General features: G+C 44.8%; 1 protein-coding gene and 1 non-coding gene across 7 annotated transcripts in view; one reads left to right on the forward strand and one right to left on the reverse strand.

Moving 5' to 3' along the window:
- The window catches only part of ADAP2 (ArfGAP with dual PH domains 2), a 34,177-nt gene that overhangs the window by 8,654 nt on the left and 9,902 nt on the right, over positions 1-15,621 (reverse strand). For 2 of the 6 annotated variants that reach the window (XM_006924976.3, XM_015599135.2), the window contains exons 1-6: positions 14,156-14,357; positions 13,213-13,343; positions 11,502-11,593; positions 8,602-8,681; positions 7,623-7,735; positions 754-900 (exon numbers count right to left, since the gene is read on the reverse strand). In XM_006924976.3, the coding sequence (XP_006925038.2) occupies positions 754-900; positions 7,623-7,735; positions 8,602-8,681; positions 11,502-11,593; positions 13,213-13,343; positions 14,156-14,249 (657 nt within the window). In that variant the 5' untranslated portion in view covers positions 14,250-14,357. Of the gene's footprint in view, positions 1-753; positions 901-7,622; positions 7,736-8,601; positions 8,682-11,501; positions 11,594-13,212; positions 13,344-14,155; positions 14,358-15,621 lie in introns of those variants that run through there. The other 4 variants (XM_025041572.1, XM_015599136.2, XM_015599137.2 and 1 more) reach the window with 4 other exon arrangements.
- On the forward strand, positions 1,457-1,575 carry LOC112473290. Its single transcript, XR_003043983.1, has one exon. It is a non-coding gene; the product is annotated as a 5S ribosomal RNA (ribosomal RNA).

The following is a 15,621-nucleotide window of genomic DNA, read 5'->3' on the forward strand; positions in this document are numbered from 1 at the left end:
GAGGCCAGTGGCCAGACTTAGGTTTTTAGATGCTCTACAACTGCATAATGGGAGGGAGCCAGGTGCTATAAGTATCAGAGACCTTGGGCACCTCAGCAAAAGTCTTCTTGGTAGCAATTAGCATGGAGAGGTGTCCAGTAGTGTCCAGCAGTCTGAGCTACAGTGGAGAGCCCACCAGGGACTAAGAACCCACTATAGACTGAGAACCAGGGATCTGATTTCCTGAACCCTTAAAAAGTGCTTCTCAAACTTTAATGTGCGTAAAGATCACCTGGGGATCTGTTAAAATGCAGTTTCTAATTCAGTATGTCCAGGGTGTGCCTGAGACTCTAGTTTTAATAAACTTCCAGGTGATGCTAATGCTGTGGGTACAGGACTACATGTCAAGAAGCAAAGCCCTAGAGTACACCGCTGCCTGAGGTTCTACCCATTCCTCCTCCCAAATTTAGAATCTCTGGCTCTACCTGGATTTGCCATCTGCGGCACAGTCTCTTCTTCTAACTGGACACCCTTGGTGGCTATGCACTGTTCAGACCACATCCATAGTACCTACCAGGTCCCCTTCTCCGATCTCCCTCTGCCTTCCTCATATCTCTGTCTCAGACCGGAAAGCGACAATAGGTTAAGGCAAATAGCAGCAGCAAATCTCAAGAGGCAGCTGAACAAGACAGCAGGTGAGCTGGGCCTGCCGCGTCCTGGGGTGCATACTCCAGGTGCTGACCTGGAGGTTGTGTGTAATGCCAATGATCTCACCTTGCCACTTTCATGATACACGAACAGGTTCCTGATATGGCCCTCTCTCTTATAGGTGATCTGCAGCCCATGAGGGTTCCCTATCTTCTCTGTCTGGAAGGTAGCATTCAAGTCCTTGATGTTAATGACAGCTTTGGGGCCTTTACTCTGAAAGAGAGGAAATAGATACTCAAAATACTGAGAGTCAGTAGGGCGGCTGTTCATTACCTTTACCAAGGCCTTAATGCAAACAGATAACAAATTAGTGACTTTTCATGGGTTTTAAATGTTCTTGCTCTAATCTTAAGATGCACAGATACTCTACTGCTCTCCTGTAATCATTCAGTCATCCCACCATTCCTATTTAATCAGATTGGCCTCTCTGAGCTGGAAGGGGACTTGGAAAAGCCTGAACTTAGGACTTTTCAAACGTTTTTAGCCATAGAACTTTTTCTGAAGCAAATCATCTGTGGAAGCCAAACAAATAAAATAAAACAGATAAATCAATCAGGGAAAAGCAGAGGTGGAGTCCTCAGAGCACTCCTTCCCACACTCTACTCTCTGTTCTCAGGGCTCTGAAACACAGTTCAAGCACTACCTGATGCTGAGAAAGGAAGAGAAAAAGAATGGTTTCCTTCATAATTGATAAGAGAGAAAAATGATACAGACATTGTAGACCTGTGGTAGCTATGAACTGCACATGGCTATTAAAATTAAAATTAAAGTCTACAACCATGCCCCCCTGAATATGCCTGATCTCATCTGATCTTGGAAGCTAAGCAGGGTTGGGCCTGGTTAGTACTTGGATGGGAGACCACCTAGGAAGACCAGGTGCTGTAGGCATTTAAAAAAAATAAAATTAAATTACTAAAATTAAAATTAAATGAAAATAAAACATTAGTTCCTTACTCAGCCCTATTTCAAGTGCTCTAGTAGCCACTTGTGGCTGGTGGCTCGGGTATTGGACAGGGCAGACATAAAACATTTTCATCCCTGAAGGAAGCTCTATGGAAGTCTTCTCTAGAGAGAAATTTGGTCATATTTATTAAAATGTTGAGTGTTTTGCTTTGACCCACAATTTCACATGTAAGAATCTATCCTAAGGAAGTAATTGCTTTACTGTGCAAACATGTATATCAAAAGATACTTATTGTCATGTTGCTTACAATCATAAAAAAAAATAAGAAATCATTTAAATGTTTATTAATGATAATGAGTTAAATAAATATGTCATGGTACATCTACACAATGAAATGCCAGAAAATTTTTTAAAGGATAATTTAGATCAATATTACCAATATAAATTTTAAAAAAACATGATATCTATGCGAAATGCCAAGTCCCAGAACAGGATTTATAGTAGAAACCTACTGAAACAAAAATTATACACACATACACACAAAATATATGTACATTATATACATGTATATGTACGTACATACAAACACACATATATACATATGTACTATACATATTTGAACATGCCTAAAAGGTATAGACAGATTTACACCAACACTATTAATGATTTTCTTGAGAGATTACTGGAAGGTTTTCCTTTTAAAGTATTTACTATGAGAAACACTAAAAATTCAAAAAATACACCTAATTTGTCAATATTGTTTCTAACTTTTTAAAAAGTTGCTAACTTTTTAAAAAGTTACTAATAAAGCCACATCCCTTTAAATACTACTGACCATGCCCTTTCTTCTTCTCCACTCCCCACGGGCAAACACTGTCACTAGTTTGACGTTTATTCTTCTAGTTCATTTTTTATACTTTTACACATATATTCCCGTATCTATGAACAATATATAGTATTATTTTATGTGGCTTTAATTTAATGGTAAAAGAAGCATTCTAATCTTGCTTTTGTCACCCAACATTATATTTTTTAGTTTTATCCACGTTGAGATATACTAATCTAGTTTGTTCTTGTAAATGACTACACTAAAAGTTATCTATTTTCCTGTTGACAGATATTGAGATTATTTCTGATTTTTCGCTGCAGTCAGCTTGTGTCCCTGGTACACATATGTGAGAATTTCTCTAGATCACAGTATATACTTAGAAAGGGAATTGCTAGATCACAAGTGTGTTTATCTTTGACTTACTGGAAACTGCCAAATGATTTTGCTGAATGGCTCTCCATAGTGGTTGTACCAATATTTACTTCCATCGATAAGATGGGAGAATTCCCCTTTCCCCATATGCTCACCAACACTCGACACTGCCAGTTTTTAATATATTTGCCAATATGATGGGTTTGAAATTTGATCTCCCTAGTTTATTTAATGAACTTTATTGAGCTATAATTTATAAACAATAAATGGTACTCATTTTAAGAGTAAAATTTGATTTTTGACAAGCATATATTCCCATGTAACCCCCATCACAATCAAGATAAAGAACATCACTTTCACCTCAGGGGAGTTTCCTCCTGCCCCTTTGTCTGTTAATCCTCATCTACCCCACCCCAACTCCAGGCAATTACCTGCTTTCTTCTTTTGGTGTAGAATCCTAGAATTTCATATAAGTGGAATTATATAATACATACTCTTGTTTATGACTTTTTTGCTCAGAATAATATTTTTTAGATTGATACGCATTGTTGCATTTTTTTAGTAGTTTGTCCTTTCTATTACTGAGCAACAGTCTAGTCTATAGATATATAACTATTTGTTTATTCATTCAGCTGTAGATGAACATTTGGGTTCTTTCCAGATTCTGGCTATTACAAATAAAGTACCTAAGAACATTGTGTACGAATCTTTTTGTGGACATATGTTTTTGTTCTTCTTCAGTAAATACCTATAAGTGGAATGGCTGGGTTATGTGGTTAAATATACATTTAACTTTATTAAAAATTGTCTAATTATTTTCCAAATAGGTTGTATCATTTCATATTCCAACGAGTGATGTATGAGAGTTCCAGTCTCTCCACGTCCTAACCAATACTTGGTGTTGTTAGCCTTTTTAACTTTAGCCATTCTGGTGGGTGTGTAGTATAACATATTGTGGTTTTATTGAGTTTTAGATGTTCAGCTTATTGTTATTTCAAGGAGAGAGATCTGAGGACGTCTCTCACTCCGCCATGTTTCTGACATCACTCCATATTGTGGTTTTAGTTTGAATTTCCCTGACATTGAGACATTGAGCATTAGGTACTTTATTTGTATCTCTTCTCATATATATCAGGTATTTTGGTTTCTTTTCCTGTGAACTGCCAATCCATTTCCCTTGCCTATTTTTCCAATCAATTACCTTTTTCTTTTTGACTTGCGGGCGTTTTTTTGTTTGTTCATTTTGTTTTTTAATGCTCTGGGATTAACATTTCATTATGTTGAGATATCTTGAGTTTCACTTTCTTTATACGTTTTTGTATTACCCAAAATTTTTAGTTAAAAATGAGTTACCTTTATAGTTGTAAAAATGTCCCTGTGGGGAAAGAAAAAAGAACAAAGGCAATTCATTCTATTTTTAGACTGTTTTAGACTGAACTGGCTTAGGACTGAGAAACAAACCAACTTTTTCCAACCAAGGATGAGATTCCCCCATAGGCTGACTCTCAGTGGCCGCTGGAGTTTGTTGGCCTCTCCTAACTCTGCAGCAGCGCTTTTTCTTCCTGCCTTTTCTTTTTGTACCTGTAACATTTTTCAGTGCTCTAAACTGAAGACTGAGAAGAAGTCCCTACTCTCGCTTGGAGAGTTAATACTCTTCATCCCCACCATTTTTCACTTGGTCCCAGACTGAGGCCACACTGGATAAGACCTTCTGGCATTGCTCTGATCTATCTAGGAAAGCAACAAGGGAGACAAATAATAATTTCTACATATAGAAAATGGAATAAGGTGAAGGCTAAAGTGCTCGGAGCTTGTCCATCTATCTCTCTCTGTTGGAAACTTTTCATCTTTCTGTCCTCTAAATCCTGGGATGTCCCACGGTTCAGTGTGGTAAATAAAATCCAAAGATGGCCCTCACCAATTCCTTCCCTCCCAGTGTGCCTATGCCACTCTACCCATCGAGAGGTGGAATCTATATCCCTTCCCCTTGAATCGGGTCCAGCTGCATGATTTGCTTTGACATACAGAAAGCAGTTCCTGGACTAGCCTTTAAGAGGCCTGCAGCACCCCATTTACTTGGGGGAAGCCAGGCATCATGCTGTAAAGAAGCTCAAGCTAGATTCCTGAATGAGGAACAACCACATGGAGAGACACAGGCCACATGGAATAGCCAAGGCACCAGACGGGGAGTGAAGGCTTCCGGGGTCTTGTAGCTTAGCCAAACCACCAGCTAAATGCAACAAGTGAATGACCCAGCTAATGCTGTATGAAGTACATTGGAGCAGCCATGGCCTGCCCAAATTCCTGACCCAAAGGATGTTTTAAGCCACTAAGTTTTATAGTGGTTTGTCACTCAGCAACAAATAACTAAAATACCAAATGTCTTTTCTCATCTACGCATTCTCCCTGCCTAGGTGATCCCAGACAGTCCCATTGCTAAACAAGTCTACGTGCTGGTGACTCTGGCTCTACACTCTCCCTAAACCTCCAGACTCACATATCCAACTTCCTAATGTCTCCACTTGGATGACTAACAAGCATCTCAAATGGAAAAGGATGCTCGATCATCCCCTTAGGGAGTTAAGTCTTTGCCATCTCATCCAACGGCAAGTCTATCCTTCTAATTGAACAGGGCAAAAATCTGGGAATCATCCTTCATTCTTCTTGCTTTCACACCTCACATGCAATCCTTCAGTAAAACTTCTTGGTTCTACTTCCAAAATATATGCAGAATCTGACCTCTTCTAACCACCTCCTTCTCCGCCACCCTCTAATCCATTATTCCTCCTTTGGATTATTGCAGTAGCATCCTAACTGGTTTTTCAGCTTCTACTCTTGCCCCTTTCCTGTCCCACCATCACCCCAGCAGCAGCCAGGGTGCTCCTTTTAAAAAGCGTAAATCAAATTATATCGCTTCTCTGCTCAAAACCGTCCTATAGTATCCTCGCTCAGAGTTAAATCCAAAAGTCTAAACTTTTTGTAAATCATATAACCAATAAGGGAGCTGTACCTAGAATATATAAAGAATTATTATGATTCAATAAAAAGACAAATAATCTAATTAAAATAGGGAAAAGGATCTGAAAAGACACTTCTATAAAGAAGATATACAAATGGCCAATAAGCACATGAAAAAATGCTCAACATCATTAGATCAAGGAAATGTAAATTGAAATCACAATGAGATATTACCTCACACCCACAAAGATGGCTATAATCAAAAAGACAGATAATAACAAGTGTTGATGACGATGTGGAGAAATTAGAACTTTCACACGTTGCTGGTGGGAATATAAAATGGTGCAGCCACTTTGGAAAACAGTGCAGCAATTCCTCAAAAGATTAAACATAGAGTTACCATGTAACCCAGCGATTCCACTCCTAGGTATAAACCCAAGAAAAATGGAAATATATGCCTACAGGAAAAGCTTGTACATGAATGTTGATAGCAGCATTATTCAAACTATACAAAAAGTAGAAACAGCTCAAATGTCCATCGACCAATGAATGAATGAAATGTGATATTTCCATACAGTGGAATATTGCTTGACAATAAAAAGAAATGAGGTACTAATATATGCTACAACATGAATGGACCTTAAAAACATAATGCTAAATGAAAGAAGTCTGTTACAAAAGACCATATATTGTATGATTCCATTTATATGAAATGTCCAGAATAGGCAAATCTATAGAGGCAGAAAGTAGATTAGTGGTTACCTAGAGCTAGCGGGGTAGAGTGTAGTAGAGGATTACAGCCAACGGGTGTGAGGTTTCTTTTATGAAAATGTTTTAAAATTGATTGTGATAGTTGCACAACTCTGCGAATACACTAAAAGCCATTAATTGTACACTTTAAATGGGTGGATTGTACGGTATGTGAATTTATATCTCAATAAAGTTGTTGCAAAAAAAAGTCCCAAGTCTTACCATGGCCTACAAGGTCCTTCACTCTGTGATCATCTCTCTTTATCCTTTCCTTTGCTCACTCGGCACCAGTCACTTTGACCTCTTTGATGCCCTTTAGTCCCACCAAACACACTCCCAGCTCAGGCCAGGGCTATGGCTTATGTTTGAGCAGTTTGTCCACTGAACAAAAAGCCCCTGGCTGAGGGTGCAAGTGAGAACTGCAGTTCAGGCAACTGTTTGTCTAGACTGGGGCCAAGGGGCTCCACCCCCTCAGACGATCACCTTTTCTAATTAGCACATGGATATATGTGCTGGCCAGGACCATGCTCAGGGCTTCTGTATATACTGTTTCCCCTACTTCTTCTTTTCCCCACACAGCTATGTAACTCACATATATTCAGTTCTCTGCTCAGATGTCATCAGAGAGGCTTTCCCTGACCACTCTGTGGTAACCCTCCCTGCCATGCTTCATCATTCTCTAACCCTTCACCCTCTTTTATCTTACTTCCTAGAACTTACTGATGGGCGATTTGGTTACCATCTGTCTCCTTCCATCAGAATGAAAGCTCCATGAAAACAGGAGCTTTGTTTAGTTCACGGCTATGTGTCCAGTTCCTACAGTAATGTCTAGTAAATAGTAGGTGCTCAATAACTACTTCTTAAATGGACGAATAAATGAAGTAAAATCAAGTGATCATCAAAGGCTTAATCGGGGCACGGTCTACGACCTTCTAGGTGAATGGAAGGTACATTTTTTAGTAAATTAGATTGATTGTATAACCAAGGAAAAATAGGATGTGGTACCTAACTCTCAGTGGCTCAGATCACCCACAAGACAATCTACTTGATTAAAACGTAGACCTCAGTGGGGTGGGAGCCCAGTGCTCAGGGAGGGGACCCCTCGCTGCTCTGGCCTCTTACCTCTTCTTTAGTATAGTACTTCAGGAGGCCTTCTCTCGCCAGGAGGACAAACCTCCTTCTCAGGAACTGCGCCTTGTCCCTTCCCCGCTTCCACAGGAACCCTTCTCGGTTACCTTAGCCACCAAGGATGAGAAAGAGTGAACACCCGTGGCCTTAAGACAAACAAGCAGCTCACAAACCTCATAGGGTCTTAGGGTAAAGCGAACCTTCTACCTGCTGCTAAAATGTCTGAAATCTAACTCAGCTACTTCAGCTGACACAGGGGTCCTGTCTGGAGCCAAATTTACAAAGTCTTATGATTTCAGTTGGGCTCCCCCAAATTTTCTTCTATGGCTCTTTCATAAGAAGACTCAGTAAACCCTTAAGTAGGCTAAATACTGAGAAAATGGACTGATGACTTCAATTGACATCAGCCTAATGACACTCTCCAGAGTGAAGGAATGAGTGACCTCTAGACACCTGCTGGTTGAAGAATACCATGTGCTCTTGATAACTAGGAGAGTTGAGCACTGGCTGCCTTTGGTTCCCACAGAGTGGTTTTGTGCACTTTGCTCTCTGGGTCAGTGTCACCTTGGACTCAAAGCAGCTGGGCAGAAACTGCCACAGGTCTGGGGCCACAGATGAGGTTATGTTAAGCACAAAGGTGGGAGGGGAAGCTGAAACCCAGCCCGTGCACCTTACCAAGACTTGTGCCATGCCAGGGGCTATGTTAGACAGGAGCAGGGCTGTGTTTCTGGTGGGTGAGTCTTCCTGCATTTTATATTTCCTGAGACAAATATGTTTCTCGGCCACTCAGACCATAAAACCACACCAGCTGATGAGTTGCTGTTTCAGAGGGAGAGGAACCCCTACCTGGGCCTCTGTGGCCAGCATGAGGGCAACAGATATTTTAGTAGGACCTTGTTCCTAATACTCAGGCACTTTGTCTTTTAAAACTCATTAGGACACAGACCTCAAAAGATAATGAAAATAACTTTACCTGGAGATGAGATAGTTTTCCCATCAGCCATAAATTCCTGTCTTTCATACTTAGCTCGAATCCACTGTTCCTTTAAGACCCTAAAAAGAGAGAATCTTTGGTCAGCTGTGTCTGAAGCATTTTCTTCCCACAGTAACTTTCCGAGACCCTGAAGCTGAGGGTAGGAGCGTCACAGCAGCTGCCTTATTGCCTGTTCAGGCTACCCAGAGTTTCTCAGCCTCGGCACTATTAACCTTTGGGGCTAGGTAATTCTTTGTTGTGGGGGCTGAACTATGCTTTATAGGATGTTTAGCAGCATCTCTGGACTCTATCCGCTAGATGCCAGTAACATTCCCTCCTCAAATGTGACAACCAAAAATGTCTTCAGACATTGCCAGTGTCTCCAAAAATGTCTTCAGACATTGCCAGAGAAAATATATTGTCCAGTGGGCTCTTTGAAAACCATTGGGCTAGTCCAATCCCAGCCTTTAGGTCAATGAGACCAGCTCCTCTGGACCATCTACTCTGCTGCTTCCCACTGTATACTCCTGTCTTAAGTCCACAAGCCCCTTCCTGTGGTCTGCCCATGAAAGCTGGGCACACTACACTGGACAGGGCAGTGGTCTTGGGATTTGACCACCTGGAACCTGGGCCCTCTCTACCATTTATCCATTGTGTAACCAAGAGCAAGTTACTTAACTGCTCTGAATTTGGTGAATATGTCAATATTATACCTACCTACCTCTTAGGGTAGGTTTAAATGTACATAAAAGGCCTAGTACCATGCTCAACACAGAGTAGGTATTTAATGTTAGCCCAATCAAAAATTGTCTTCCATAACCCCTGCATAAAAACCACGCAGCCAAGAACAGACTTAATTCAATTGGGTTCCCCCTCGCCATTTCCAGGTAAATGTTCTAAGATTTATACAACCTCACCCTACAACCACAGAGACTGACCTAGGGCTGGGCTGGGCACCTGACCCAAAATGACCAATCAGAGCTCTGCTCTTTTTGGACCCAAAGGAGCAAAACCAAGAGAGGGGTGGATTGGAAGCCCTTTCTGGTGTTGAGCTGGGAGCTAGAGCTGCGGACATGAAAGTGGTCCTGCCCTCAGCTACATGAAAGAGGCCGGCTGAGGGAATGAGAGCCCCGGGCGCATCCTTCCTGATAGTGGCTCCACCTCCGTCCTTCGTATAACCTAATATCCAGAATCCATAAAATCTCCTTGTTCCTAAGCTGGTATTAACCGGGTTTTCTGCCACTTACAATTAAGAGTCCTATCTCATGCATGGCACAGTCCTCACTGGGACATTGAAGAGAGTGGCCAAGCCCACCATGGAACCTTGAGCCATAGGATCAGAGCTGGAAGAGGGAATGGAAACTGAGGCCCCAGTCCTGGTCCTGGAGGTGGGGAATTTAGAGGAGTTTTAGAATTGGGAGGAAATGGCTATTAGTATTTCAGCTAAAAGAGGTTAAAGTGCAGGGCTGTTGTTAGAGTCATGACAAGTAGTGTCTGTGTAATGCTGGCAGAAAGCCCAGCACACAGTAAATGCTCATCAAGTGCCTTTTCCCTTCCCCTTGGAGCAAAAGGCTGAGTGGCAGCAGCGAGGCAAGGTGAGTCAGGCCTTCTCAAGCTGAACCTGGCACGCCCTTCAACTGGGTCAAGGCCCAGGCAGCATTCCAAAGCTGACACTGGGAAATGGGTTAAAACTAGCATTTTGGATGACCTTTGAGATGTTTCACATAAATTATCTCATTTAATCCCTACCATCAGGCTACGATGCATGCATTGCTATCTACATTTCAGAGATGAGGATGCCATGATTCGGAGAGGTTTGCCTGCTTTCTCACAGCTAAGTCGTGGTAGAGTCAGGAAATGAAATTGAGATCTTCTGAGTCAAAAGCTGTGCCTCCCCTGCCACCCTACACTGTATTTATTGCCAGTCCCAGGGTTGTCTAAGTACTGGGAAATTGCAGGACCACCAGGTACAATTGTATAATTTTGTGCATTTTCCAAATCATCCTGCAGAAGCTAGAGGACAATGGTGGCTGAAATGCAGCCTGCTTCCTGAGAGCCACGCCTCCATGAGGTTGTGCCTTCCCAGGGGAAGACAACCTTTCTTTCCACTTACACAAGATGCTGTCTAGCAGCCCTGGGGGCTGAGTCCCTAGGAGAGAGGCTTGGGCTCAGGCAGTCAATCCTGCAGAAATCTGACCCCTCACCTCCAGGGGAACTGAACCATCCTGCTGCTTCACAGGACCCCTAAACTTCCCCCCATCCCTATTATATTGGATTTTCCCAATGCCATGGTACAGTCCCCCAGACTCCCAGCTCTGCCTTTATAAGCCTCAGATTTCTCATCTTTAACATGGGGATAAAGGAAATATTTATCTCATAGGGTTGTTGAGAGAATTCAACCAACAAATGCACATAAGCATGTAGCACAGGGCCTAGTATACAGGGAAAGCTCGATAAATATTAGTAGCTACTATTATTTTTATGGTTATTTTTTAGGGATCTGGGGCCTAGGCAGCTGCTTTGGGACAACCCTAGGCATAACACTTCATAGGAAGTAGCTGGAACACATTTGTTCTACTAGAATACCAGTGTTTCTCTTCTCTCTCAAATTTGCCACCACCTGTAGGCTAGAGAACATTAGAGGCAAATGGGGCAGATCACAGAGAAAATGCCCCATTTCACACCTCTGGTAACTGAGTCCCAGAGAGAGGAAGTGACAATTCACGCAGTAAAGGTAGAGAGAAGCTTAAATCAGGTCTATGTGTTCTCCATGACAGTACTAAACACTTTCCTAGATCCCCCTGATGACCAGGTCCACAGAGGAGACCACCACAGATAAGGGCCAGGAGATGGGGTTGGGGTGGGGTGGGGGAGGTGGGACCAGGAAATCACATACTCACAGGCAGTCATTGGCCTGGGGGATATAGTAGAAAGCAGGGACTCTGGCTTCATACTTGGCCTTCACCCGAAGGTTCCCATTGTGGGTCATAAACTGCAAGAAAAAATGTGAAATGAAACCACAGTCTACCCAGAAGGCCATTGTTCTCACTGGCTCCTAGTCTGAGTCAGGAGACACTCCTACTGGAGTTTGACAAGTCCCACCAGGCTGTCACCACGCTGCTGGGAAGCCCTAGCCTGGAGCAATGAAGTGCTGTAACAATCATGCCTCATAGAGGCAGAGCACATTACAGTTCTCACATATTAGTTCATTTGCTCCCTTTAACCATTTTAATATTACCATCCCCGTTTTAGAGATGAGGAAACTGAGGCTCAGAGAGGTTAAGTGACTTAACCAAGGTGACATAGCTAGTAAATGGAGAGCTGAGATTTGAAACCAGGCCTGTCCAACTCCAAAGCTCATGTTCTTTCTCCCACCCCCTCCACAGGTGGCCAGGACCCCCAGCAACAGTCCCTGCAAAGCCTGCAGAAGATAGATGTAGCTGGAGGCTGGAAGTTGGTGCTGGCCCCATAGAGTACCAGGTCTAGATGATCACTGGGGCCCTTTGACACCTGAGGGACCCAGAGACACATGTGTTAAGAGTGGCCTTGGCCAACAGTCAGCACTCAGTAACAGCAGTAGCATGTCTGGGGTGAAGGCAGTGTGGGAGGAAATGTCAGGTTTTTAATAGGGTGAACCCTATTCTCCCCCTCCCTAGGGGTCACTGGGCTGTATCACAGAATTTTCATGGGCTTTGGATCCCAACAGAGCAGAGTTCACATCCCAGCTGTGCCATTTATTCACAGAGTGACCCTTGGGCAATTCTTATCCCTGAACTTCAGAGATCTCATCTGCAAAAATGAAGAAACAATAACTGGTGAGTTCTAAGGCACAAAGAAATAACCTCCAGGTTTATGTGCTCGTTCACTGGTTTCCTGTCCTTCTCCTCTACCAGAATGTAAGCTCCATGTGGACAGACTTTATCTTGCTCTCTCCTAATACCCAGCACATAGTAGGCTTATAGTAATTATGTGTCAAATGAATAAGTAGAGCATCTAGCCCTATGGTTTACCACAGTGCCTGGCACAGAGTGGGCACGCAGTGGTCATGGGCCTACTTCCCCAATAGTCCTAGAAATCCTCAGCCAATGAGCACAGTTTAGAACTGCCTGTTCTCTCAAGATTTTCTGGCCAAAATGGTATTATCTTGGCTGAAGGTGTCCTCCATAGGTCAGGAGAGCAAAGTGGTCCCTCTCCTGGCTAAGGGACGACTATAGATTCAGGATACTCAAATCAGGACACTTCTGTTCCAGTCCAGGACTTCAGCATTTCAGCTAATGAGAACAGCAACGGATGTTCTTACTTTGTACCTACATTGAGCCTGTGTTTAATCCTTACAGCAGCCCTCTGAAAGGGGATAGTGATATTGCCATAATATAGATGTGGAAACTGAGGGCCCACACCTTGTAACAAGGTCATGGCCTCACAGCTTGTAAATAAACAAGTGATGAAGCTGGGATTTGAACTCAGGGTCTCTGTCTAAGCCACAGCTCTAACAGGCTAGTTATTGCCCTTCTGGGCCTCAGCCTCCTTCCCTGTAAAATGAGAGCGCCATGCCCACCGCCTCCACCCCAGCTCTGCTGTCCCAAGGCTCTAATGTGCACCCCTTGCTACCTCCACGATACTGTCGTCCCAGAAATCAAGTCTCACGGATTTAACTTTGCTGATGTCTGGGAAGTTGCGGTGGATGCCGGAACAGTTCAGACAGATGAAGATGCCCAGCTTGTAAGAGGCCCAGTCGGGATCTGCGGGGCGAGAGGGCAGCAGAGGAGCTGGGTGGAAATCTGGGCGAGGAAACCAGGGCCGGGCTGAGGGTGCTGGCAGAGGCAGAGCTGAACAATTAGGATTCCTGAGGCAATGTCCAGCTCTGCCCATGCCAGAAACCCCTTCTCTCTTTCCATCTCCCCACGTTGGGTGAACTAAGATACCAACATGGATGGAACCTTCATGGTCATCCCACCGGCCATGGCGGAGTGGCCACCAGGAATATCTTGGAAAGAGTCCCAGGGATGGGGGCGAAAGGCTGAAGTGGGCGCTAAGTGGAAGTGACAGGACTCCAGAGAGGACCTGCACGCAAGTGCAGAAATCTGAGGTGGACCACCTCGGCGTCTGCAGGGTCGAAAGCTGCGGAGCAAAAACGCGTGAAGAACCGGGGAGCGCTTGGGGGCGAGGGAGGAGGCACTGCAAAGACAGGGGGCGCCGGTCTGGGACCCCTCGGTGCGCTGGATGTCTAGGTCCCACGGTATGGGAAATGGTTCGTTCGGGAGTAAAGACAGCAGGGACCGAGGCCTGGGTGGGCAAGGTGTCTGACAAGGGAGGTGAGCTGGATGGTCAGGGTACTCGGGTCCAGACTGAGGAGGAGGTTAAGGAGAGAGCGGTCGGAGGCCTGTGTCGGATATTCAGTGAATGGACTGGGGCTTGGCTCCGAAGGTGTCATAGGGTCACGGCCGGGTCCAACGAGGGCCCCGGGCGGGATCCGGTCTAAGAAGAGGGGAGGGGTCTGGAGGGCCGGGGTCCTGCTCCGGGTCCCAGGCTGCCCCCGCAGCCGCGCCCTTACCCGCGGCCCCGCAGTCGGCGCAGTGAGCGTTGCCGGTGCCCGCCGCCTGCAGCAGCTCCAGCAGCCGCTTCTTGTTGCGCTCGCAGTCGCCCATGGCAGGATCCGCGGGCTCAGCGGGGCCCAGCCCGGCTGCCACCCGGCCGGCGGTAGCCCATGATTCGTGCTCTCTCCTGGGCAGGTGGAGTGGCACAGACCCCGAGCACCGCCCGCCTGGCCCGCCCCGCCGCCAGCTCCGCCCCTTCACGACTTTCCGCCCCTCCCCGGGCGCGTCCCGTCGGTGCGCCAGCTCCGCAGACTACGCTCCGGCTCTGAGCTAAGGCGGGCACCGACAGGGATCGCCCCGAGCGCGGGGTTTGGAGTTGGCCCCAGTGGTCCCAGATCAAATCCTGGCCTGCCTCTTGCTGACTGCGTGACTATGGATAACCTGTTCAACTTCACTGGGCCTCGGTTTCCACCTCTGTAGAAGGAGAATAAAGGTTATATGCTTGCGCCTCAAAACTCCTTGGAAAGTCAAATAGACTCTAACTTCTATTACAGCTTTCTACTGATGTAGATTCTACATCTACTTAGCGACTTAGAGATATTCAAATACCACCTCCTCAGGAAGCCCTCCTTGATACCTAGCCTTTAGTAATCTCTCCCACAGCCCACACTAGATAGTCTGATATCAGTAGTTTTATTTCTGTTTCCCACAAAGCTCCTAGAAATAGTACCTGCACGTTTTTAGAAGTCCAATAAACAGTGGCATGATCGTATTCACCAGGAAGTGTAGCTTCACCAAGTGGACATACCTTGGCACTTTTATCTGTGAAGTCCCATCACTGTGAGGTGTGAGCAGGGCCTAGGTGGTCTTGAATATGGGCATTTTATTCATCCCTTTCCCCTACCCTATCCATATCTTTGACATCATCCCCAGAGACCCATAGGCTCCTGGAAGGACACACACTACACACATTTGCCATCCCCTCTGTAGGTAAACACCCATCTGTCATATGCATGCGGCTTAATGCACACAGATGTTAGGTTTCCATCAGCTGGATGGCAGCTGATGTTGTAGCTGACTAACCTGAATCCCCAATTCAACGCATATATGCAGGCAGCCCAGTAGAATAGAATGAATCCAGAAATCCAGGCTTTGAATCTTGGCTTCATCACTTACTAGCTATGTGGCCTTGGGCAAGTGCCTTCACTCCTCTGAGCCTTGGACTCCTCATCTGTAAAATGAGGATTTCAAGATCCACCTAATTGGGTCATTGAGATGTGCCAGTACATGGAGCACAAAGCCCTCAAAGCACAATGGCTCTTTTGCTTCCCCTGCGCCTCTGGTCGGCTCGTGGGATCCTCATTTGGAATGCTGTGTGTCATTTCCCATCTTTCCCAGGGTGAAGGAAGTCAAGCTCTAGGCCTAGGGTTGTGGTGGAGGGTAGGGTGGGTGGGGGACATTACCCAAAATAACCAGCCAGGAG

This window comes from Pteropus alecto, unplaced genomic scaffold (assembly GCF_000325575.1).
Source record: "Pteropus alecto unplaced genomic scaffold, ASM32557v1 scaffold98, whole genome shotgun sequence".
NCBI classification, from domain to species: Eukaryota; Metazoa; Chordata; class Mammalia; order Chiroptera; family Pteropodidae; genus Pteropus; species Pteropus alecto.